This window comes from Nicotiana tabacum, chromosome 22, assembly GCF_000715075.1.
Source record: "Nicotiana tabacum cultivar K326 chromosome 22, ASM71507v2, whole genome shotgun sequence".
Lineage (NCBI taxonomy): Eukaryota > Viridiplantae > Streptophyta > Magnoliopsida > Solanales > Solanaceae > Nicotiana > Nicotiana tabacum.
In genome coordinates, this window is record NC_134101.1 from 172,892,557 (window position 1) to 172,914,779 (window position 22,223).

General features: G+C 38.5%; 1 protein-coding gene across 6 annotated transcripts; it reads left to right on the forward strand.

Annotated features, from left to right (window-relative positions):
• Positions 1 to 5,827: 5,827 nt before the first annotated feature.
• On the forward strand, positions 5,828 to 13,400 carry LOC107819257 (uncharacterized). Of its 6 annotated transcripts, none has more exons than XR_012705353.1 (13): positions 5,828 to 6,059; positions 6,164 to 6,233; positions 6,335 to 6,424; positions 6,539 to 6,616; positions 7,864 to 7,938; positions 8,157 to 8,209; positions 9,121 to 9,271; positions 9,385 to 9,492; positions 11,465 to 11,594; positions 11,694 to 11,849; positions 12,333 to 12,471; positions 12,744 to 12,796; positions 13,073 to 13,400. XR_012705353.1 is itself a non-coding variant. In XM_075244743.1 (13 exons), exons 1-13 carry the CDS (start codon positions 5,962 to 5,964, stop codon positions 13,081 to 13,083), a joined length of 1,116 nt encoding a protein of 371 aa, XP_075100844.1. In that variant the 5' UTR covers positions 5,828 to 5,961; the 3' UTR covers positions 13,084 to 13,400. The 6 variants fall into 6 exon arrangements, 5 of the variants coding, with proteins under 5 accessions (XP_075100844.1, XP_075100841.1, XP_075100843.1 ...); XM_075244743.1 differs by having other exon boundaries at positions 12,333 to 12,375; XM_075244740.1 differs by having other exon boundaries at positions 11,694 to 11,791.
• Positions 13,401 to 22,223: the final 8,823 nt, after the last annotated feature.

Below are 22,223 nucleotides of genomic sequence, written 5' to 3' on the forward strand. Positions count from 1 at the left end.
TACTTTACAGTCTTTATTTTATAACACGTTATCAGCACGAGACTCTGACATCTCGAGCAAATACTTTGAAAGTATTAGAGGTAAGAACTTTCTTTTCCTAAATAATGTTAAATCTTTCTAAACTTGAATTTGTAGCCCTGGATATATCGGGCAAAAGCTACATGTCTTGGGTGTTTGATGCTGAAATTCATCTTGATGCGATGGGTCTGGCAGACACCATCAAGGATAAAAATCAGGCATCAAACCAAGACCGTGCCAAAGCAATGATATTCCTACGCCATCACCTTGATGAGGGCCTGAAAATGGAATATCTCACTATTAAAGATCCAGTCATACTGTGGAATAATTTGAAAGATAGATATGACCACCTGAAGATGATCGTTCTTCCACAGGCACGTTATGATTGGACTCATCTAAGGCTACAAGATTTTAAATCTATCAGTGAGTATAATTCTGCTATGTTCAGAATTATTTCCCAATTGAAATTATGTGGTGATAATATTACTGATCATGATATGTTGGAGAAAACTTTCACCACTTTTCATGTCTCGAATATGCTCCTGCAGCAGCAATATCGAGAGATGGGATTTAAAAAGTATTCTGAACTTATCTCACATCTTCTTATAACAGAGCAACATAATGAGCTATTAATGAAAAATCATGAAAGCCGACCTATTGGTTCTTGTCCATTCCCTCAAGTGAATGAGACGAACTTCCACCAAGCTAAACGTGGAAGCGGTCGTGGCCCCAGTCGTGGTCATGGCCGTGGTCGGGGAAGAAACCCCAATCATGGTAATAATAATGCACCAAAGAAGCCTCCTCACCACCAGCAGTGGAAAAGGAAGGAACAAAAGCATGAAGCGGTGCAAGCGCCAAATGCAGAAAATGCATGCTATAGATATGGAGAAAAAGGGCACTGGTCACGTACATGTCGTACGCCAAAGCACCTGGTTGAGCTTTATCAAGCCTCCCTGAAGAAAACAGAAAAATGCTGAAGCAAATTTTATTTCTGAAGATAATTTAGACTTCATGCATTTGGATGCAACTGATTACTTTGCACTCCCAGAAGGAGAAACAAGTCATGTAATCGGTAGTGAATCTGTAGAAATGTAAATATTTTAATTTTTGTTGTTTGTAATAGATAGTATGGTTATGTAATTGTTGTACATAAATAAAAGTTATGCTTTGATAATGATGTTTACTATAATATATTTTATTTATGTTATTTTGAAGAATATGGATAACCCTCAAATTATGTTTGGATCAAAGACAAATCATAAAGATATTTGTGTTATTGATAGTGGAACAACTCATGCCATATTCAACGATCATAAATACTTTTCTTATTTGCATAAGAAAAAAACAAATGTTTCAACAATTTTTGGTAATATAAGTTTGATTGAAGGCTCCGGAAGAGCCATAATATTTCTGTCTAAGGGAACAAAACTTATTATAGACAATGCATTGTTCTCCTCCAAGTCCCGAAGAAACCTGTTAAGTTTTATAGATATCCGCCGAAATGAGTATCATGTTGAGACAATAGATGAAATGAACAGGGAATATCTTTGTATTACAAAGAATATTTCTGGCCAGAAATGCATTGTAGAAAAGTTACCAACTTTATCTTCTGGCTTATACTATTCAAAAATTAATACAATTGAAGCACACTCTATCGTAAACCAGAAGTTTATGGATTCAAATAATTTTGTGCTTTGGCATGGCCGTTTGGGCCATCCCAGATCAATAATGATGAGACGAATTACTGAAAATTCGAGTGGGCATCCATTAAAGAACTTGAAGATTCTTACAAATGACGAATTTTCTTGTGATGCTTGTTATCAAGGAAAAATGATCACTAGACCATCACCAATGAAGGTTGGTATTGAATCCCCTGCCTTTTTAGAGCGTATACATGGGGATATATGTGGACTTATTCACCCACCAAGTGGGTTGTTTAGATATTTTATGGTCCTAATAGATGCATCTTCAAGATGGTCTCATGTGTGCCTACTATCATCTCGCAACCTGGCGTTTGCAAAACTATTATCCCAAATAATTCGATTAAGGGCACAATTCCCAGATTATCCTATAAAGGCTATTCGCCTTGATAATGCTGGAGAATTCTCATCTCAAGCTTTTGATAATTATTGTCTATCCGTTGGGATAAAAGTTGAACATCCTGTAGCTTATGTTCATACTCAAAATGGACTTGCAAAGTCATTTATTAAACGCCTGCAATTGATAGCAAGACCACTACTTATGAAAACAAAATTGCCCACTACTGCTTGGGGCCATGCTATTTTGCATGCAACATCACTTATCTGTCTCAAACCGACACATTATAATAAATATTCTCCGTCACAATTAGTTTTTGGTCATGAACCAAATATTGCCCATCTACGAATTTTCGGATGTGCTGTATATATGCCAGTAACACCACCACAACGTAGTAAGATGGGACCACAAAGAAGGATAGGAATATATGTTGGGTTTGAATCACCCTCTATTATTCGCTATCTTGAACCATTGACAGGAGATTTATTTACTGCTCGATTTGCAGATTGTCGGTTTGATGAAACAAATTTTCCACAATTCGGGGGAGAGAAAAATGAAATCAAAAGAGAAATTGTGTGAAAAATTTCATCATTATCTCACTTTGATCCCCGTACCCCTATATGTAATCAGGAGGTCCAGAAGATCATCCATTTACAGAATATAGCAAATCAAATGCCAGACGCATTTACTGATTTGAAAAGGATAACTAAGGCACATATCCCAGCAGAGAATGTGCCTATCCGAATTGATGTCCCAGTAAGACCATCTACTAGCATGAGAGATAGTGAACCTAAAGCACGCCTAAAACGTGGTAGGCCTTTGGGTTCTAAAGATCGAAATCCTCGAAAAAGAAAATCGACAAATGATCAAAACGATACTATGAAGGGATCTCCTGAAGAGACCCAAAATCTGATTAGTTCTGAGATTCCTGAAGAAATCAATGAACCTGAAGCTCATGTGAGTGAGGAACTTTTAATAAGTTCGATTGGTGATGGGATTAATTTAAATCGATCTAAAATAGTGGTGTATAATATTTTTGCATATTATCCACACTATGCAAGATAGTGAGGATCTTGAACCTCGATCTGTTGAAGAATGTCGACAAAGATCTGATTGGCCAAAATGGCAAGAGGCAATTCAATCGGAATTGAAGTCACTTGCTAAAAGAGAGGTCTTTGGACCAGTAGTCCAAACACCTGCTGGTATAAAACCAGTTGGTTATAAATGGGGTTTTGTGCGAAAAAGGAATGATAAAAATGAAGTTGAAAGATACAAAGCTCACCTTGTTGCACAAGGATTCTCACAACGACCTGGAGTCGATTTTGATGAAACATCTTCACCTGTTATGGATGCCAAAAAATTTCGATATCTCATCAGTTTAGCACTACATGAAAAGCTTGAAATACATCTAATGGATGTAGTTACAACTTATCTGTACGGTTCACTTGATAATGAAATTTATATGAAAATCCCTGAAGGATTTAAAATGCCTGAAGCAAAATCTCAGGAAATGTATTCAATCAGATTACAAAGATCTTTGTACGGTTTAAAGCAATCTGGGCGCATGTGGTATAATCGCCTTAGTGAATATTTGCTGAAAGAAGGTTACATAAATGATGTTATTTGTCCATGTATTTTTATAAAGAAAATGACATCAGAATTTGTTATACTTGCTGTTTATGTTGATGACATAAATCTTGTTGGAACTCCAGAAGAGCTCCAAAAGGCAATTGAATATCTTAAGAAAGAATTTGAGATGAAAGATCTTAGAAAGACAAAACTTTGTCTTGGTCTGCAAATTGAACATTTAGCAGACGGGATCTTTATCCATCAATCTGCCTATACAGAAAGGGTCTTAAAACGCTTTTACATGGACAAAGCGCACCCATTGAGTACACCAATGGTTGTTCGATCACTTGAAGTGAATAAGGATTTGTTCCGACCTCCAGAAGAGGACGAGGAACTCCTTGGTCCCGAAGTACCCTATCTCAGTGCAATTGGTGCACTAATGTATCTTGCTAATGCTACAAGGCCTGCACATAGCATTTTCTGTTAATTTACTAGCAAGATATAGTTCTTCTCTTACACGGAGACAATGGAACGGGATTAAGCATATATTGCGATATTTAAAGGGAACTCTTGATATGGGTTTGATTTACGCTAACAAAGATAGTGTAGACCTTGTTGGTTATGCAGATGCAAGTTATTTATCTGATCCCCATAAAGCTCGATCTCAAACCGGCTACGTATTTACATATGGAGGTACTATCATATCATGGCGCTCCACAAAGCAATATATTGTTGCTACTTCTTCAAATCACGCTGAGATAATAGCTATTCATGAAGCAAGTAGAGAATGCGTATGGTTAAGATCAATAATTCATTTTATTCGAGAAAAATATGGTTTGGAATGTGAGAAAAGACCCACAATTTTATACGAATACAATGTTGCATGCATAGCGCAATTGAAGGGAGGATTTATAAAAGGAGATAGAAAGAAGTACATTTCACCAAAATTATTCTACACACACGATCTTCAGAAAAGCGGTGACATTGATGTGCAACAAATCCGTTTAAGTGATAATCCAGCAGATTTATTCACTAAATCTTTGCCAACTTCAACTTTTGAGAAGATGATATACAAGATTGGAATGCGGAGACTCAAATATTTGAAACAAGGTTTTCATCAAGGGGAGTAAAATACGCGATGCACTCTTTTTCCCTTACTAAGGTTTTTTCCCATGGAGTTTTCCTTATAAGGTTTTTTGAGGCACCTGACAATGCGTCTTACTAAATATGTGTACTCTTTTTTCTTCACTGGGATTTTTTCCCACGTGATTTTTCCTAGTAAGGTTTTAATGAGGCACATTATCTTTTAATGAACATCCAAGGGGGAGTGTTATAAATATATTATATTATGGATGTTCATTTAGTACTCCGTTCTAAATAAGCTTCTTGAAGAAGCTTATCCATATGGGACTCCACCGTAAATATATTTATCTATTTAGTACTCTATTGGAAATAAGCTTCCTTAAAAAGCTTATCACTTCGATACCCGGTTATGGATAAATATTATCTCCGGTAGAAGATTATTCATACCGGGTATAATAAGCTTATCCTTTCAGTACCCAGTTATGAATAAACATTACCCCGGTAGAAGATTTTCCATACCGGGTATAATAAGCTTATCCTTTCAGTACCCAGTTATGGATAAATATTACCCCGGTAGAAGATTATCCATATCGGGTATAATAAGCTTATCCTTTCAGTACTCTGTTATAGATAAACATTGCTCTTGGTAGAAGATTATCCATATCTGGTATAGTAACAGCTTACACAATAGCTTCCTTTCTTCTATAAATAGAAGAAATTTCAGTTCATTATGTACCTCAGTTTGAATTCGGATAATATAACAATTTCTCTCTATACTTGTCTTTACTTCACAGTCTTTATTTTATAACATTTCAGGCAGTTTGTGTTTTTCAAAGAATAAATCATTCTGATGTTTGGTTGCTACAAAATATTTCTCGACGGAGATGGGAAAATAACATTTCAGTTGTAAGTTATTTTTCTTAAACCTTTTCCAATTTTACTTCAACCAATGTTATTATCCATCTTTAATATTAAATTTTTTAACCAGAAAATTATCTTATTTTCTAATATTTAACAACTTTTTTCTTAAAATATTTTTAACTTTCCAGTCAAACATAAAAATATATTTTTAAGAAGATAAATTATTTCTCAGAAATGCATGTCCAAAATCAAGAAAATAGGCCTAAAAATAAGGCGGTGCTCTCGCTTCTCATCTACATCAGGGGATATGTTATTGGCAGTCATTAGAGACACGCGCGGTTGATCAACGCCACGCGCTTCCGCAGTTTAGTGCTTAATATCAGGTCCTCAAAAATGGCGACTTTAGGACAGCTGCTTCCAAGTTGCGGTGGCACAGTGCTAAATTCTAGTACCCTTTTGCCGTCTCCCTTCCCTTCGCCAACTACAGCTAGGTATACTGACTTAATTTAAAAACATATTTTTCCTAAAGATTATTTAAAAATACACAGTTACGTCAGCCCTGTTTCACCAGAATAAGCTGACAGTTGTAGTGCAGAAATTTCAGAGTGAAAATGTCAATTCCGGCGACTCAAGCTTCGATAGTGCTCCCCGAAAATCGCATCATAGTGGGTCCCTTTTCCTCGGCTTCTTATGGACTTGTAGTTATTATTAGAGTATGTTTTATAGTATACTAATAGATGAATTTTGTTATGTAATTTGAGCACAGTTAGGTTGCGGGTCGGTGGGAGTGGACTTCTTGGCTGCTGTTGCTTCTTATCCTAATCCAGATGATAAGATTCGAAGCACTAGCTTTCAGGTTCTTTTTAAACATTTATGCAAAGACTGTTACTGCTCAAGTTTGAGCTCGGTGTTCTTTTTTTTTTTTAAAATTCTTTGCAATAATGAGAAATGATTATTGTGGTAATTACAGGTCCAGGGAGGCGGTAATGCTGGGAATGCTTTGACTTGTGCAGCTCGCCTTGGCCTAACTCCTAGAATTATTTCAAAGGTCTCTCTCTCACTATGAAATTCAGCTCTTTATGCATCCTCTACTCGGTTGTTATCTGTATAAGAAGAAAAGATGTATTTATATGGCGTAGTTTGATTAAAGGTACCACACACACACACACCAAAAAAAAAAAAAAAAATCCCATCATAGAATTTTTTTTTTTTTTTTTGGATAAGGTGAAGATTAAATCCCATCATAGAACTCTGCATGATTAATGTGACATGAATTCCTGCTTAAAACTATACATTATTAAGATGACTCCACTAATACAGTTTTTTATTTCCATTGAAAAACTACGTGTAGTTAATTCCTGCATAGCTCTTTTTAAAAAAAAAATGTAATACCCTATATAATTTCTGTTTTTATAACCAAGAAATCCCTTGGTTCGGAATTGTGGGGAGAATGGGCCTAGCCCTCTAACTTGGGGCAGTCCGGTGCACAAGGCATCCCGCGTTCATGTAGACAACCTACCCTAATGAAAGCCCTCTAACTTAGTTGGGGCAACCCGGTGCACAAGGCATCCCGCGTTCACGCAGGGTCCGGGAAGGGCCGCACCCCAATGGGTGTGATGTAGACAACCTACCCTACTGCAAGCCCTCTAACTTGCTCCCACTTAAATACCAGCGTCGTGTCGGTGGCAGGGTTCGAAATCATGACGTTCGCCCTATCCACTCAATCCATGTTACGTTTTTTTTTTGGGTAGGTAATAAAAGATTTTATAATACTTGAACTAAGCCCGTGCGTTAGGTATAATTACAGGTTATGCAATCCCTATTACGTCTAGCATAGCATCTACATCATGTACAATAACCAGATTGCACCAAAAAGCTAACAAAAAAATACATCTCTGTTTAAGGCCGAGTGTTTCTCTTTTGCCTTCCAAAATTCCATGTTGCATCTTTACCGTTGAACCAAAGCCCTGGGGCCTGTAAGACCTATATAACTTATGAGGAAATTGCTGTCTTATTTTATACAGGATGTACGTGTATTAGCATTTTCATGATAGGCTTTGGTAATAACAATCCATTTATTGTAGTCCTTGCATAACTAGTCTCTCAACCAACCAACCAATGGTAATGCCTTTCATCATGTTGGATTGCTAGAAACAGTCTTCAAGCAGTAGAGCATCCATCAATCTTTCCTCTGGCTTTCTTAATTTCATTTTCAATTTGTAACTTCTATAACCTTTTGAATTAATGTCCTTGAAATCTTCACCTTTATCTCCTAATTCCTAGTTGTTTTCTTAGGTCTCTAATGACTCTCAAGGAAAGGGGATACTGGAGGAACTAGAAGCTGATGGTGTAGATTCGTCTTTTATCGTGGTGAGCCATCCAGACCTTCAATGCTTCTAGTGCTAGAAAAATGACAACTAGAAGGTTTTTCTGTGTTTTTGTAGTTTGTTTATATAATGGAAATGGTCCTGTACTTTTTTAAACAGTGAAATCGTGATTCTGCCTTTTTCTGTCCTCAGGCTTATTGCCATATACTCACCTCTAAGGGAAGTATTTAATTATTTATACCATATGTTTTTTAATTCCAGGTGTCTGATGGGGGCAATTCACCATTTACCTACATCATTGTTGACAACCAAACGTGAGTGCCTTTTGTTCTGTTTTCAGCCATTTCCAGACTGTTGATAGTGATTAGTTACGATTGCGAAGTAGTTGTCCTGACATGGATTTGCAGCGCTGAAGTTTATATCCAAGTGTTAGTTGTGACTTGTGAGTCCTGTCTAATGTTTTCTTTTAATTTCTATGTCAAAAAAATTCTATGATATACTATTTGCTGGGTGGCAGCTGCAAATTTTAGCGCTGTGCTATTGAAGAATCAAACTAAATTTCAAGTCTCTGAGTACTTATCAGAAGTCAAACAGCGCCCTAACATGCCCATCTAAACCAAAATTCAATAGATAAATAATGAAAATATGCTGTGCTCTAACTTGTTCTAACTGCGTTGACTCTGATGTTTAGTTCCCTTAGTCAGTTTCTGGTCAGTAAATCTTCTCTATTGAGACACTGGGTTGAAATTACATCAAAAGTTTGACATGTTTAAAGATGGAGACTGACGTGTCTTGGATACTGCTTACTGCAGCATCTTTGCAGCTTGTATATCAACCAATCAATGAACTGTTCCTCAATCACGCTTATTGGGCTTGGTTATGAATTTTCCGTTGTGCTTCTGCTCTATTTGGACAGATTTAACTTCATTATTGGTAAACAATTTGTTTTTAACGGCAAATTAGGGGTTTTCTAATATTAGATGCTCTCTATATCTCAGATTTCCCTCCTAGACTGCCATACAAGTCTCTACCCGAACCGAGAACTTCAGGAAAATAACAGACGCAACATCAATGAATCTTAATCCCAACTAGTTTTTATCGCATAGTTGATCATTTTTCTTGGCAGCTTGCATGCTGATTGAATTTTACTGGGGAGGTTCTAGCATTAATTGTAGGAAAACAGGTTGCCTTTCTATTGAAGAACTACTTGTGTTTGATGTTTCAGGAAGACTCGCACTTGCATTCACACCCCTGGATATCCACCCATGATACCTACTGATCTTTCCCAATCAAATTTGTTGTCATCATTGGATGGTGCTAAGCTTGTCTATTTTGACGGGAGATTGCATGAAACTGCTGCTGTTGTAGCAGAGGAGGTATTTTCCTCTCACTTCTCTCTCCATCAAGCTTTCTGAGTTCTCAATACTATTCCTGAATCCAATACATTTAAAATGGAAATAAACTGCATGCTTTTGGATTTCCAGTGCAGGCAAATACAAGGGGTATACCCATTTTAATTGATGCTGAGAGGAAAAGAGAAGGATTAGATCACCTTTTGAGCTTCGCAAGCTATGTTGTTTGCTCAACCAAATTTCCTCAGGAAAGATATTCACTCTTATAAACTACATCTGTCTAGTTTTTTGGCTGCAAGCATATGTATGGAAGTATGTGAACATCTCTTGTCCTGCTTCTAGCCTGTCCCCTGCCTTTGAATGAGTTGGACAATCACTAATCTTCATAGAGAATAATTTTAGATTGGGATAGTTTCCTGTAGTTCCTCGTTAAATCTTTTTCATGGACCTTTAAAGGCCCTATGAATGTCCTCAACGTTATTAATATTACTCTACCAAATTCTTAGTCTAGCGCTCTATTTTTCACTATTCAGGGGCTTATCTTATCACAACAACAAACCCAGTAATTTTCCACAAGTGGAGTATGGGGAGGATAAGATGTACACTGCTTTACCCCTACCTGGAAAGGCAAAGAGATTGTTTCTGATAGACACTCGGCTGGAGAACGGATGAATAAAGTAATGACAACAAGCAGGAAAAACAACAAGATAAAAATAAGACCAAAGCCAAGAAAGCAGTTAAACTCTAGGTGGTAATAGCAATCTATGAATAAAAGGATATCATACTAACACTAATGCTAGCGAATTGAGTAGGACAAAGAGAAACGCTCAACTACCTGCTAGCCTTCTACCTTAATCCTCGACCTTCACACCCTCCTATCTAGGGTCATATCCTCAGTCAGCTCTAGCTGCTCCATGTCCCTCCTAACCGCCTCTCCCCAAGACTTCTTAGGCCTACCTCTACCCCTCCTGATACCAACTAAGGCTAACCTCTCACCCCTTTGCCCCTGCTTCTCCTCTTAACATGCCCGAACCATCTCAACCTCGTCTCCCGCGTCTTATCCTCCACAAGCGCCACTCCCACCTTATCCCGAATAACTTCATTCCTAATCTTACCTAACCTGGTAGAGTTCTTGACATGCCAACACTCTGCTCCATACGTCATAGTTGGTCTAACTACTACCTTGTAGAACTTACCTTTAAGTTTCAGTGGCCCATTCTTATCACACAAGACTTCGGAAGCGAGCCTCCTTTATGTAGCTTGAGAGTGGTCATGCTTTTGTGAAGCTCATATTATGGGACCGCTTAAAGAAAGTATGAAGAAGCTAGAGAAGAAATTCTAGAAAATTAACTGCAAAAACGGTAGAGAAAAGCTCCTTGAAAGGGAAGGGAATTATTCATGTTCTTTATGAAGAGAAGACTTTGATGAACATGGAGATGCCATGTGGAGACAAGAGGGGTTGCTCTGATGGTAAGCAACCTCCATTTCCAACCAAGAGGTTGTGAGTTCGAGTCACCCCAAGAGTAAGGTGGGGAGTTCTTGGAGGGAAGGATGCCGAGGGTCTATTTGGAAACAGCCTCTCTAACTCAGGGTAGAGGTAAGGTCTGCGTGCATACTACCCTCCCCAGACCCCACTAGTGGGATTATACTGGGTTGTTGTTGTTGTTGGAGATGCCATGTGGGGAACAGAGTAATTATAAGTGAGCACATTTATGCAAAAAGAATGAAGCTGAAAAGGTCTTTGCTTTTTTATGGTAATAATTGCAGTAAGGCTGTGATGAGCTATCTAAGAGATTTCAGCTTGTGACACCTCACTCCATTAGATGCCTCTACTTCCTTTGTGGTTGGAACTTGGTCAAGCATGTCCTCTGTAGTCTGCTCTTGACCAGGGTATTTAGGCCAGACTGCAGCTAGCCTTAGCTCAACTCTTTCAATATAAAGTCTTTCCAACTTCAGAATGAGATGAGAATTTGGTTCTATGTACGTGACAAAAATTTAGACTACTGCAACTGCAAGTGTCTCACAGCAACAACCTTTATGTTGGGTGTAGTGTTCACACATTTGGTTTTATGATATATAAAGGGCCATACTGGCTAAAAATTGTATGTCACACAGCATCTTAACCGTTCTCACTTACAAGCAAGTTTTGAGCTATTTTCATTCACATCAATTCTTTTTGTGATGCTCTGATAAGGAAATTGTATATTGATTGACTTGCAGGAATGGACTGATGCTTCTTCTATTCCAAGCGCCCTTCTTTCCATGCTCTTAAGATTGCCAAAAGTTAAATTTGTTATTGTGACGCTGGGTGAAGATGGTTGCTTAATGCTACAAAGGACAGAAATGGGTATTTGCGTGCTTTTTTTTCCTTCTCTTTTTTATCAACTAAAGACTGCAACTATTTTTATATTTTCTGCATCCTACAGAGACTTAAATGCTTTTGCAGACAATCAAGACCTGGAAGAAAGGGATGTCGACGATTTGTTTGAAAAGCTGAATCAGAAAAAAGACACTAACGCAACATCGCCAGCATGCATATCCTCGGTATTTACCTGTTCATCGTTTTCTGTAAAACAAGCAGTTATGGAGGAATCATGCAAAAGTAGGCACATGGAACCTTATTTTACAGTTAACTTATGGCCTCTTGGGCTCATTGATAACCTCTGTTATGATAGTCTTTATTCTAAACCATGGTATTATTTGTTTATCTTCTTGGCTAAAGAAAGTATCAGCACTTCTATTTCCTTTTACTTGCCTTTCAAACCAGCCTTTTTAACATGTACTTATTAAAGATGCACCCCCCCTTCCCCCCCCACACACATTCACATTTCTTGTTTGGATTTCTCAAGTTTCAAATATATATAAAATTGTTTATACGCCCTTTAACCCTTAAGACTGTATGCTCTTTGACTTTTCATCATTTGATCTTTTCAGTCAACGTTGAATGCAGTCAGGTGCTTCTTGTGCCAATGAAAGTGCTAATTAGAATTTTGTTTATCTGCTGGTCTTGCTATTTAAGATTTCACTTGCATGTAGATATGATTATGGTGTATTAGCTTCAGATTATATGTTTTTATGGCTGCAGAATGTGGCAAAGCTACATGCAAAAGGGATAGGGACAATCAGCGGTAAGTTACTTGTGGGAACAGCTGAAAGTATACCTCAGACAGAACTAGTTGATACAACTGGTGCTGGAGATGCATTCATTGGTGCAGTTCTTTATTGTATGTATTTATCCAACATAATCTATTTCGGTGTTGTCCCTTTTACTGTGATCCCATGGCCTTCCTACACGCTGTCTGAAATATGAGGGGTTGGATGTCCCTCAATTCTATTGATCTCCTTTCTTCTTGAAGTTAGATTCAATGCGTTAGAGGTTCCTTTAGTTTCTTGTTAAAGATCTCACCATCTTGGTCTCTTTATGTTTGCGCGCATCCATTTCCATTTGCTCTCTTATTGAAGTCTCATCTCATGACTCCTATATTATATCTTGCAGCTATCTGTGCCAACATGCCACCAGAGAAAATGTTGCCATTTGCTGCTCAAGTGGTTAGAAATCTTGTTTCTTTGGACTAGTTTTCTTCCCCTTTTGGTTCCTTTCCTCCATTAGCCTAGGAAGTCACGAGTTCAAGCCGTGGAAACAGCCTCTTGCAGAAATGCAAGTAAAGGTTGCACATGATAGACCCAATGTGGTCCGGCTCTTCTCCAAACCCCATGGTTAGCCGGAGGCTTCACTTTTCCTTCCCTTACTCCGAGAGTCTGGAGGTGTAACCGAGGCAACAAATGTCAGGAAAAACTAACCTGTGATTTGTGGGTGGATTGCAGGCAGCAATTAAATGCAGAGCCTTGGGAGCTAGAGCTGGTCTTCCGCATTACACAGACCCTCGCTTGACACCTTTTTTAGTCTAGAGAGCCCAAGGGATGGCCATGGTTCTACTGTTGTAGAAAATGGAAGCAAAACTGGTCATCGGCTTGGGCTTTTTCTTATTGTGTTTTTAACAGGGTTTCTGTGGACTGACATTCTGCTTCTTTTCTTACAGCATCTACCCTGAAATTTTATGGCAAAGGCTGAAATGTCCCCTCTATGTGTATAATTCGATGTTACGAGCTGCTCGAGTTTCTTTGATTGTCTGATGGGTTTGTTTGTTCTTGAGTCATAGTTCCTCATTTTATCCAATCAATTGCTAAAAGAAATTTCATAGGTGAAAGATCATAAATTGGAGACTAGTTATAAAAGTTTTCTTTATTCTTTAACATAATCTGTAAGTTTAACAAATTAAATACACTAGGTAGATGAATTGAAGGACCAAAAGTATAAAGAAGGTATGATAAAGGAATTCAAACTATATCTCTAAAAAGTACTTAGACTTCTCTATAACGACATCAGTATATAATAATTATTCACTATAAAAGTCAAGTTTTTTTCGGGATCGGTTCTTTTATTATGTTATAATACTTTTCATCTATAATTGCACTTTACTATAACTGCCAAAAAATATTAGACCAAACGACTTCTCTATCAACCTTATTTTCAACTATTTGATTTCTCTTTTCGATTAATGAATTAATATTTTTTTTAAACTTCATATCCAAATTTACTTTTTGATTAATGAATTAATACTTTTTTACTATTTCCATATAATATAGTAGTGAAATGTTAACATTTTAAATTTAGTGTTCAGTCAATCACGTCATATTATCAACAACAAGAAGAAAAAAAAACGAATTGGTTGGTTTCTTATGGACACTACAATCTGTATTAGTAGAACAAACCATAAGAATTGATGAAACACAGTAGCATTAGAGTAAGGAACTGAGGGATCCGAGAGGAGTTTAACTTTTGTGCATTGGCAATACATAATTTTACTCTATCATGTTAGGATTACCTACAACTACAAGTAATTTTCTATATTGATTTTTAGCTTAGTAATATAAAAATGCAGCAAACAACGTCATAACCACTATTTAACTACTAGTCTCTCCATATGCGCGTTGTGCGTATTATGCCATATTAATATTGTTTACCCTAGAAACTGGATAACAATTAAACTTATAATGTGATTTTAAGGATACGTGATTTCACCTAATACCAATTGATAAATATAAAGATTAGTAATGGAAATTGACAATAAAATAAGGCAAAACAGTGTCACAACGTAATTAAGCTCTTGAGCTCGGATATCCTCGAACTGGTCAATGTAAGAAGAGTAAAAAAAATATGACAAGCTGATAAACAAGAGAATGTAAATTAAAGAGAGAATATTGTATTGCTTTGATATGCATGAATGTGAAGTGTTTACAAAATGATTATAACCCTCTTTATATAGCAGATGAATCCTATCTATGGTATAATTCTAATTACGGAAGTAAATCCCTTGATTAGCCTAAACAATCGCCCTTGATTTGATTTGTTCCAGGATTTCTGCCATGATCTTTGTCTGGTTATGATATCTCGCTTTTTTGTTATTGCGCTTTGCTCGAAGTCTGTCATATTTGGTCTCGAGTGCTGCTGGCCTCGATCTTGACATGATACCTTATCTTTGTTCTCTATTTTGATCCATTACGAGGCTGGCCCTTGATGCAATTCCCTGGTCTCGATCAAATAGTAAAATCGGGTAGGCCCATTTTTAACCATATACAAATAGTCCCCTCGTTTCTTGGAACGTAATGAGAAGAAACGAATTGAGCCTTCGATTTTGTATCTCGATCTGTCATGACATCATCCTTGTTACGTAAGCGACGGAAGTGACCGAAATGTCCTATTGGTACAGTTCCCAAAATTATTAATGAGCGTCAGTTGGCGGTCGGCCACCAATGCCTTTGAACCATCACCATGAATCCCTTAAATAGGTCTTCTTCTCACTTCTTAAAACTTTGAATTTTTCTTGTACTAATCTTCAAAATCCCTTTGAGTTCTTCAAGTTTATCTGCAAATCTTCAAAGCTCTTTACATATTTTAAGACGTTCCGTTCTGCACAATCTCTAGGCCTCGTTATCACCTTCCCTCAAACCACCAAACCTTATCCTCTTCTTCTTTCTTTAAACTTACACAAAGATGGCGAAAACGTCAAAAATGTTCCATAAAAAGAGGGCGCTTCTTCATTGCGATCGGCCGGTGGAGCCACGCCCTGAGGAGTGCGTTCCCGAGGTGGGGTGTGATATTTCTTCCAACTTCAAAGTCGAGAAAACTTCATCTGTCCCTGGCCGGTGTGAGCCAATGTCGAGATACATGTGCTTGATAATTGAGAGTGACCTTGAGCGGGTCAAAAAAGATTGCCATTGGGAGAAGAAAGAGGTGGTGATTCCGACTCCCGAGGAAGATATCACTACCCACGTGAAAGAGTTTCTAAGTGTTTACACTTACCCTTTAACGCTGGGCCCTGTCGATCTTGTCATCATCGAATTCTGTCGCCAATACCAAATAACCCTAGGTCAGATCCACCCTTCCTTTTGGTGGATTGTGATTCTGTTCCGATTTTTCGCGAGCAAAGCCAAAGGGACCTCTTTCACCCTCGACCACCTCATCAGGCTGTACAAGCCCCATCTTTTTCGAGGTGGGTTAATAAAGCTTTAGCGTCGGGCCAACAAGGTGCTGTTCTCGAGCATAGACGAGGAAAAGGATCGAGGGTGGATGGGTCGGTTTGTTCGAGTGAAGACTTACAACTTAAATCCTTCCTTTAGCTTCTATTCAGTATTTTGTTTCCTTTACTCATCCTCATCGATATCCTTTTCCATGATGTAGCGGTCGCTTGGATGCCTGGTGCGATTCTGAACCTCGAAACCTGGGTTCGGACCCTAGATTCGACCTTCTCGTACGCTAAGCGCTCATGGCGCGACTTAGCAAGGGGCCGGTGGGAGGCCAAAAATCACGGTAAGCCTTTTCTTTACGTATTTGATGGCTTTTGTTAAAATGTTTCCCTCTTAGGCTTACTTGATTTCCTTTCATACAGGCCTCGGGAAAGATGCCGTCATGAGGCCCCCGTCCGGGGAGAAGGAGGTTTCGCCCCAGGTCCCGAAGCCGTCGAAGAAAAAGAAAAGAAAATGGGTCCTGCCCTCCGATACTCCAAAGCCCAAAAAGAGCAAGGCTCGCAGGTCGAAGAAAGACGTCGTCGTCCTTCTTGCTAATGTAGCTCAGCGACTAAGGGAGGAGAAAGAGGAAAATGAAGATGCTGGCTTCGAGCTAGTAGCCCGAACGAAGAGGAGTGCCGAGGCCCCAAAGGCCGCTGATCCAGTAATGATCGAAGAGGTTCAGCCTCGAACCGAGGAGATCTCGAAAGATGGCCCAAGCAAAGTCCCCGAGTCGTCAGAGGCTGAAGATGCCTCCCACCGCGATGAGCAGTCGACAGATTTGCCTGAAGGGGTTGGTTCCGAGGCCCTTCGAAACGAAGAGAATACCCCAAATGACTTGCTTGGGGCAATAGATATTGGTGATTCACCGACCCTCCCCATATTTTATGAGGGGCAAATTCAGGAAGCCCAGGACATGGGGACCCCCGCTATGGGAACAAACCACGAAGGGGAGGACCTTTTCCGTGGTTGCTTCACGGGAGTCAAAGATGCTACCGACATGGGTGATGCATTGAGTTTCTTCGATGAGGCTCAATGACTTCTGAGCTGGGTAAGCCTCAGCTCGCTCCATCAATATTACGCTTGTATTTATTTCTTCTTGCATGATTTCCTTTCTTTCTTCATAGGCTTTGATACTTCATCGGGAAGCATTCTCTAAGTACTGGACAGAGCTGATCCGGTGCGAGGACGATCATAAAAAGCTCACGGAGGAGAGAAATGCCCTCAAACTTCTCAGTGGGCAAAAAGAAGAGGAGATCAAGGAACTCCGAGCCGAACTGGCCACAACCCATAAAGAGAAGAACGACCTGATTGAGCAGTTAATGAAATTTTTTTAGAAGCTCGATGTATCAATTCGGGAATGACGACTAATACTTTGACCATGCAGGTTCAGCAGAAGTCCTAAAAGATCGAGCAACTTCATGAGGAGGCCAACATGATGAAGGCTAAGACTTTGGGGTGGAAGCAAAACATGGACCCCCTTGCTTCAGAGAAAGATACTGCTCGAGCCTAACTGTCATCGGCCGAACATCAACTCCAAATCATGAATGAGGAAAGCTTGGCCCGAGCCAAGAAAATTGAGGAGCTCGAGGCTCGGTTGGCCGCCGAACTTACAAAGACCGTATCTGAGGCAGGAAAAGTAAAGGCTGACGCAGAGGCAATCATGGCCATCTACCAAGCTGATGCCTAAGCTACTCAAGCTCGAGCAAAGGAAGTTGCTTATAAGGCTTTGACTCGATCATACTGGGTTGCCGAGCATGCCAAGTACTAGTCTCGAAGAGAGATTCTTAAGGAGATTTATGCTCGTGGCTTTAACCTTGCTGTCGATATCGAGAACGTGAAAGAACTTGAGGCCGAAGCCAAAGCGTTGCTCTCTTTCGATGATGATGATTCTGGGAGCGCGAGTGGATTTGAGAGTGGAGAGGATTCTGATGACGAAGACGCAGCTCCCAAAGAAAATTAGGCACTTAGGATTTTGCCTTTTTTTGAATTTGTTTGTGTAGGATCCTGACCGATCCATGTAAATAATTTCATATATATATATATATATATATATATATATATATATATATATATATATATATATATATATATATAACGTTTCCTTTCTTATCACGACTTTTGCCTTGTGAAAATTCCGATTTACTTTTTGCATTATGACAATTTTGATACACTTTATACCTTGCGAGAATCTTGACTCACTTCGTGCCTTGTGAAAATTTTGTTTGTGAATCCGAAACTTAGGCGACTTGATCAAAATCAGACTAATATAGTCTCTATAATCGATGAGTATTTGCTCGAACTCAAAGTGAGGGTGGATTCTCGAACTCAAAAATATAATGGCCCTTAGGCTCTTGAATTGGGACGATATGGACTCAAAAGAATGGCTTTCCCCCCTTTTCGGCTTAAAAAGTTTAATCATATAAGAATTTGTTATGCCTTAACACAAGATAAATCTGTACCCATTAGGATTTTCGAGGGTTAGTGTTATCGAAAACCTTTACTTTGTTATGCCTTAGTGTAAGCTTGTTCGAGAGTTTGAACAATTTGGTACCCCTTAAGGTTTTTGAGGGTTGATGTTATCGAAACCCTTTGTAATTTTGCCGAGAGTAGCCCTTTTAACCGGTTTTGTAAAAATATTAGAAGGCATATTTTGTTACGGAATTAGGACGTCTTCGAACCGTGTTAGTTTGGCCGTAGCCTTTAACTTTGAGATTTGCCCTTTGGGTTTGTTTCTCAATTATACTTTGAACTTGTTCAAAGCGACAGTCCCCGAGTGGGGTGGCCGTGGCCTATAAAAACGAGGGTTGCCTTTTTAAGGTCTTATAATCTTGAAGTTTAATAATTCGAGCATTTTGATTTTTGGATGGCAATTCCCGAATACAGGGTTGATTGTTCGAGTGTGATGGGCACTTGAGCCAGTTTCCACAATAGATCATAAGTATGAAATTGTATAGTAGAAATTCACTAAGGCATGGAAAATCTGATAAGGAAAAATATTTCTTTCAATAGATCATTTATGCGTACATGTTTTTCCATTAGGTCTCGAGTAATCTACATGGACACAGTTCATTTGACGTTTAGCCCTTTACAAAATTTACCTACCGAGACCCATTGACACGAAGTATTTTCCTTGAAAACGTAACATCCGAGGGTGATGCCCTCCAGTATTTGAGGTTGATTGTAAAGAAGCCTCAAATACTATTATATTGCTCTAAGTTAGCACTGTCACACCTCTTTTTTCACTACCCCCCCGAGAAAGGGTATATAAGGGAGTTTTTTCCAACTTAAAGTGACAATCGAAACGGGATTATTTATTTATTAAATTCAGAGTCGCCACTTGGGATAATTTATGGTGTCCCAAGTCACCGGTTCGAATCCCGAATCGAGGAAAAGATTGACTCTGTTTTACAGTCCGCGAACACAGAAACTCGGGTAAGGAATTCTGTTAATCCGGGAGAAGGTGTTAGGCATTCTCGGATCCCGTGGTTTTAGCACGGTCGCTCAACTGTTATAATTGGCCTATTATCTGATTTTAATACATGTTTTAACATATTGTGCGATTTTAAACTTTATAACCGCTTTTAATTATTTTTAAGGAAAAATTACAACGTCATTTAAAATACGTCTTGAACCACGTCATATAAATGCACCCGCGACTCTCGACATATTTTATCTAACATTGTTGAGATTTGGATTTGGGTCGCATAAATGCGCACCCTAGTTTAGGAAGGTAAATTATTAAAATAACGTGCCTAAAGTAACTACGCATTTGCAACTTTGCGAGGGCCATGGAAAATTTGCTAAATGGCACGCCTCGATTTCTAAGGATAAAAATATTAATTAAACAAGGGCCATGCAATTTAAGGTTTTGTTCGGCACGACGCACCTCCAATCTATTTGTCTAAAATTGATCAAAATATTGAGGGCCATAAATTATACATTTGGCTAATATGGCGCGCCTCAACCCATTTTTAAAGAGTCTAGTTAATTAAAGAGAAAGGCCTAAAGGAATTCGAAATGTGCTCTATGCTAAAGTTCAGATTTAAACATTAGAATAAATAATTAACAATGGGCAATGCCCATTCCACTTTCAAACCTGGGCCTAAAAAGGGGCCCAATAACTTATCATAGTTGCAAAGCTACTATTGAATTACTGATTTCCAGCGGCTTAAACTAAGCCCCAAATGAAAGCCCAACTTGAAAGCATAATGCAACTGTAACGCGGGGACTCAAGATCGAGTCCCTGCAGCGGCACAAAACAGCACCCACACAACTTGGAATTAGAACTGATCCCATGTTAATTTTCGACCTTGGTGAATTCAGATGCCTTTAATCATATGTGAAAGACCATTGAACCTCACTCTCATTATATGCCAAGATTTAACCTTCTAAAATGATAGTCAAGTGTTCATACAAAAACTGCTTTTCGTTTTACATTCAAAGATCTAAATCTATGCCAAATTCTGATTTCAAACTAATGCATTTAAACAAAGCTATACAACCCAAAGCTTTCCAAAGGAAACTAAATGCAGGAATTTAAATTGAATTCGAATGTCAAGCAGACCACTACTTGGCTTTTTCACAAATTCAAATGGAAAAATAATGCTAAAATTGAACAAAGCCCAAACTCAATCTAATTGAAGACAGGCTATTCATCTCGATTAGTCCCTATTGCAAGTAACCAATTAATCTCCATCAGCACATAATTCCAAAATTATTTAACACACCAGCGTACTAACATAGAATGTCTGTCCAGATTTACAAATTAGATTTCAACCAATCATGACTGGATAATTGAACAGATTCAAAAAAACTAAGATAACACAAAATTACGAATATGAAATATCAATAATTGCACATTAATGGTCTTTAATTACATCTTAGTTACAAAACTTCACATCTTGCACTTCATAGGCTAAAGAGATCCATGAAATGCCTGAAAAGCAAGAAAATAAGAACAATGAAAGGTCAACAACAACAAAGCAATACCAACAACAATGTAATAGTGTTTAACCAGTTGAAATTGATCTAAACTTCAAACCAAACTCCAAAAACAACTCAAATCAGACTTCCATACTTAGACTCAATCCATTTCCACCCAGATGCACAATTATGGAACTTTTCAGTGATTTCAACTAAGCAATCAGGATCAAAAACCAAAATCAGCAACAATGTGGTAAATTTTAACCAGAAAAGTGTCAAGAATGCAGAGTATAGCCGTTGTTGTTTTCAGGGGTTTTTTCTAAGAAAATCCTTGCCTTGATCTAGAAGGTAAAGGTGCCTTTATAGGCAAGGTATTAGGTTGCAGAGATTGGACTAAGTTTTGCCTTTAGGACCTTTTCTAATTTTTATTTTTGCTTAGAAAACCTTCTTCAATTTTTGTCTTTACTCAAGTACCCTTAATTTAAAAATCAAAATTTCAGAATAGCCCCAACCCCAACTTCCTAGAAGCTCCCTAATGCAGTTGCATAAGATTCACCAAGTTACTTCAGAATTCCAAATGAGTCAATTTCACCCAATGACTTAAACCAAGTAGAACGGGCTGCACTTTGCAATGGGTCGGAAACAAACTAAAGCCCAAACAACAAACTAACCCCACTAAATTCTATAAGCATCTGGAGAAACAAAATAACACAAACACTGAAACGATTTCCGCAATTAAAAATCTAAACTAAGTTACTGATTAATTAGCACAAATACGCAGGGAATTAACTAAGTTATTAAATCAAAACGACCTAATTAAATTAAACTAGGTGGCTAAGACAGAAGGGGCAAATCAGAAATTTGAATCATGCCATTAACATAGACCAAACAGACCAAGAAAAATCAAAGGACAAGCTTTTACAATTTGAAAAAGAAACAAAGGGACAAAACGAACAGAAAACAGTTTAAACTCAGGAAATTGGTCGAGTTTTCGGCCCGAGCAAGAAAAAAAATCTAACTAAAGAAAAGGAGAGGAAAAGAAGAGGAATAATAGGCGTAGAAAAGTGAGGGAAACTCACCGACTAGGCTTAAAATCGACCGACCTTCTGATTTAAACCGCAAAATAATATTAATCACTTGTTCTTTGTCAAGAACAGGCGAATAACATTGTTTCGTGATAAAATCAGCTTTGAACGCTCATAAACACTGGAGAGATAATCTTGCATGAATGAATTTTGGCTTTGGCTTCTAGGAATCGAACCCTAGATTTAAGATTCGAGGGATTCCAGCCCTATTCGAGGGGAATGGAATGTGGATTCGGAATGAGGGGTTTGTGGTGGTTCTGTGGTGTAATTTTGGTGGTGTTTGGAGCTGGCGCCGGTGGCGGACGGTGGTGGGGAATTTGGGGCGACTGCTAGGGTTTTGGGTCTCTGAATGGGGTGGATTGAGAGAGACGAGAGATGATTGGGGGGGGGGGGGGGAG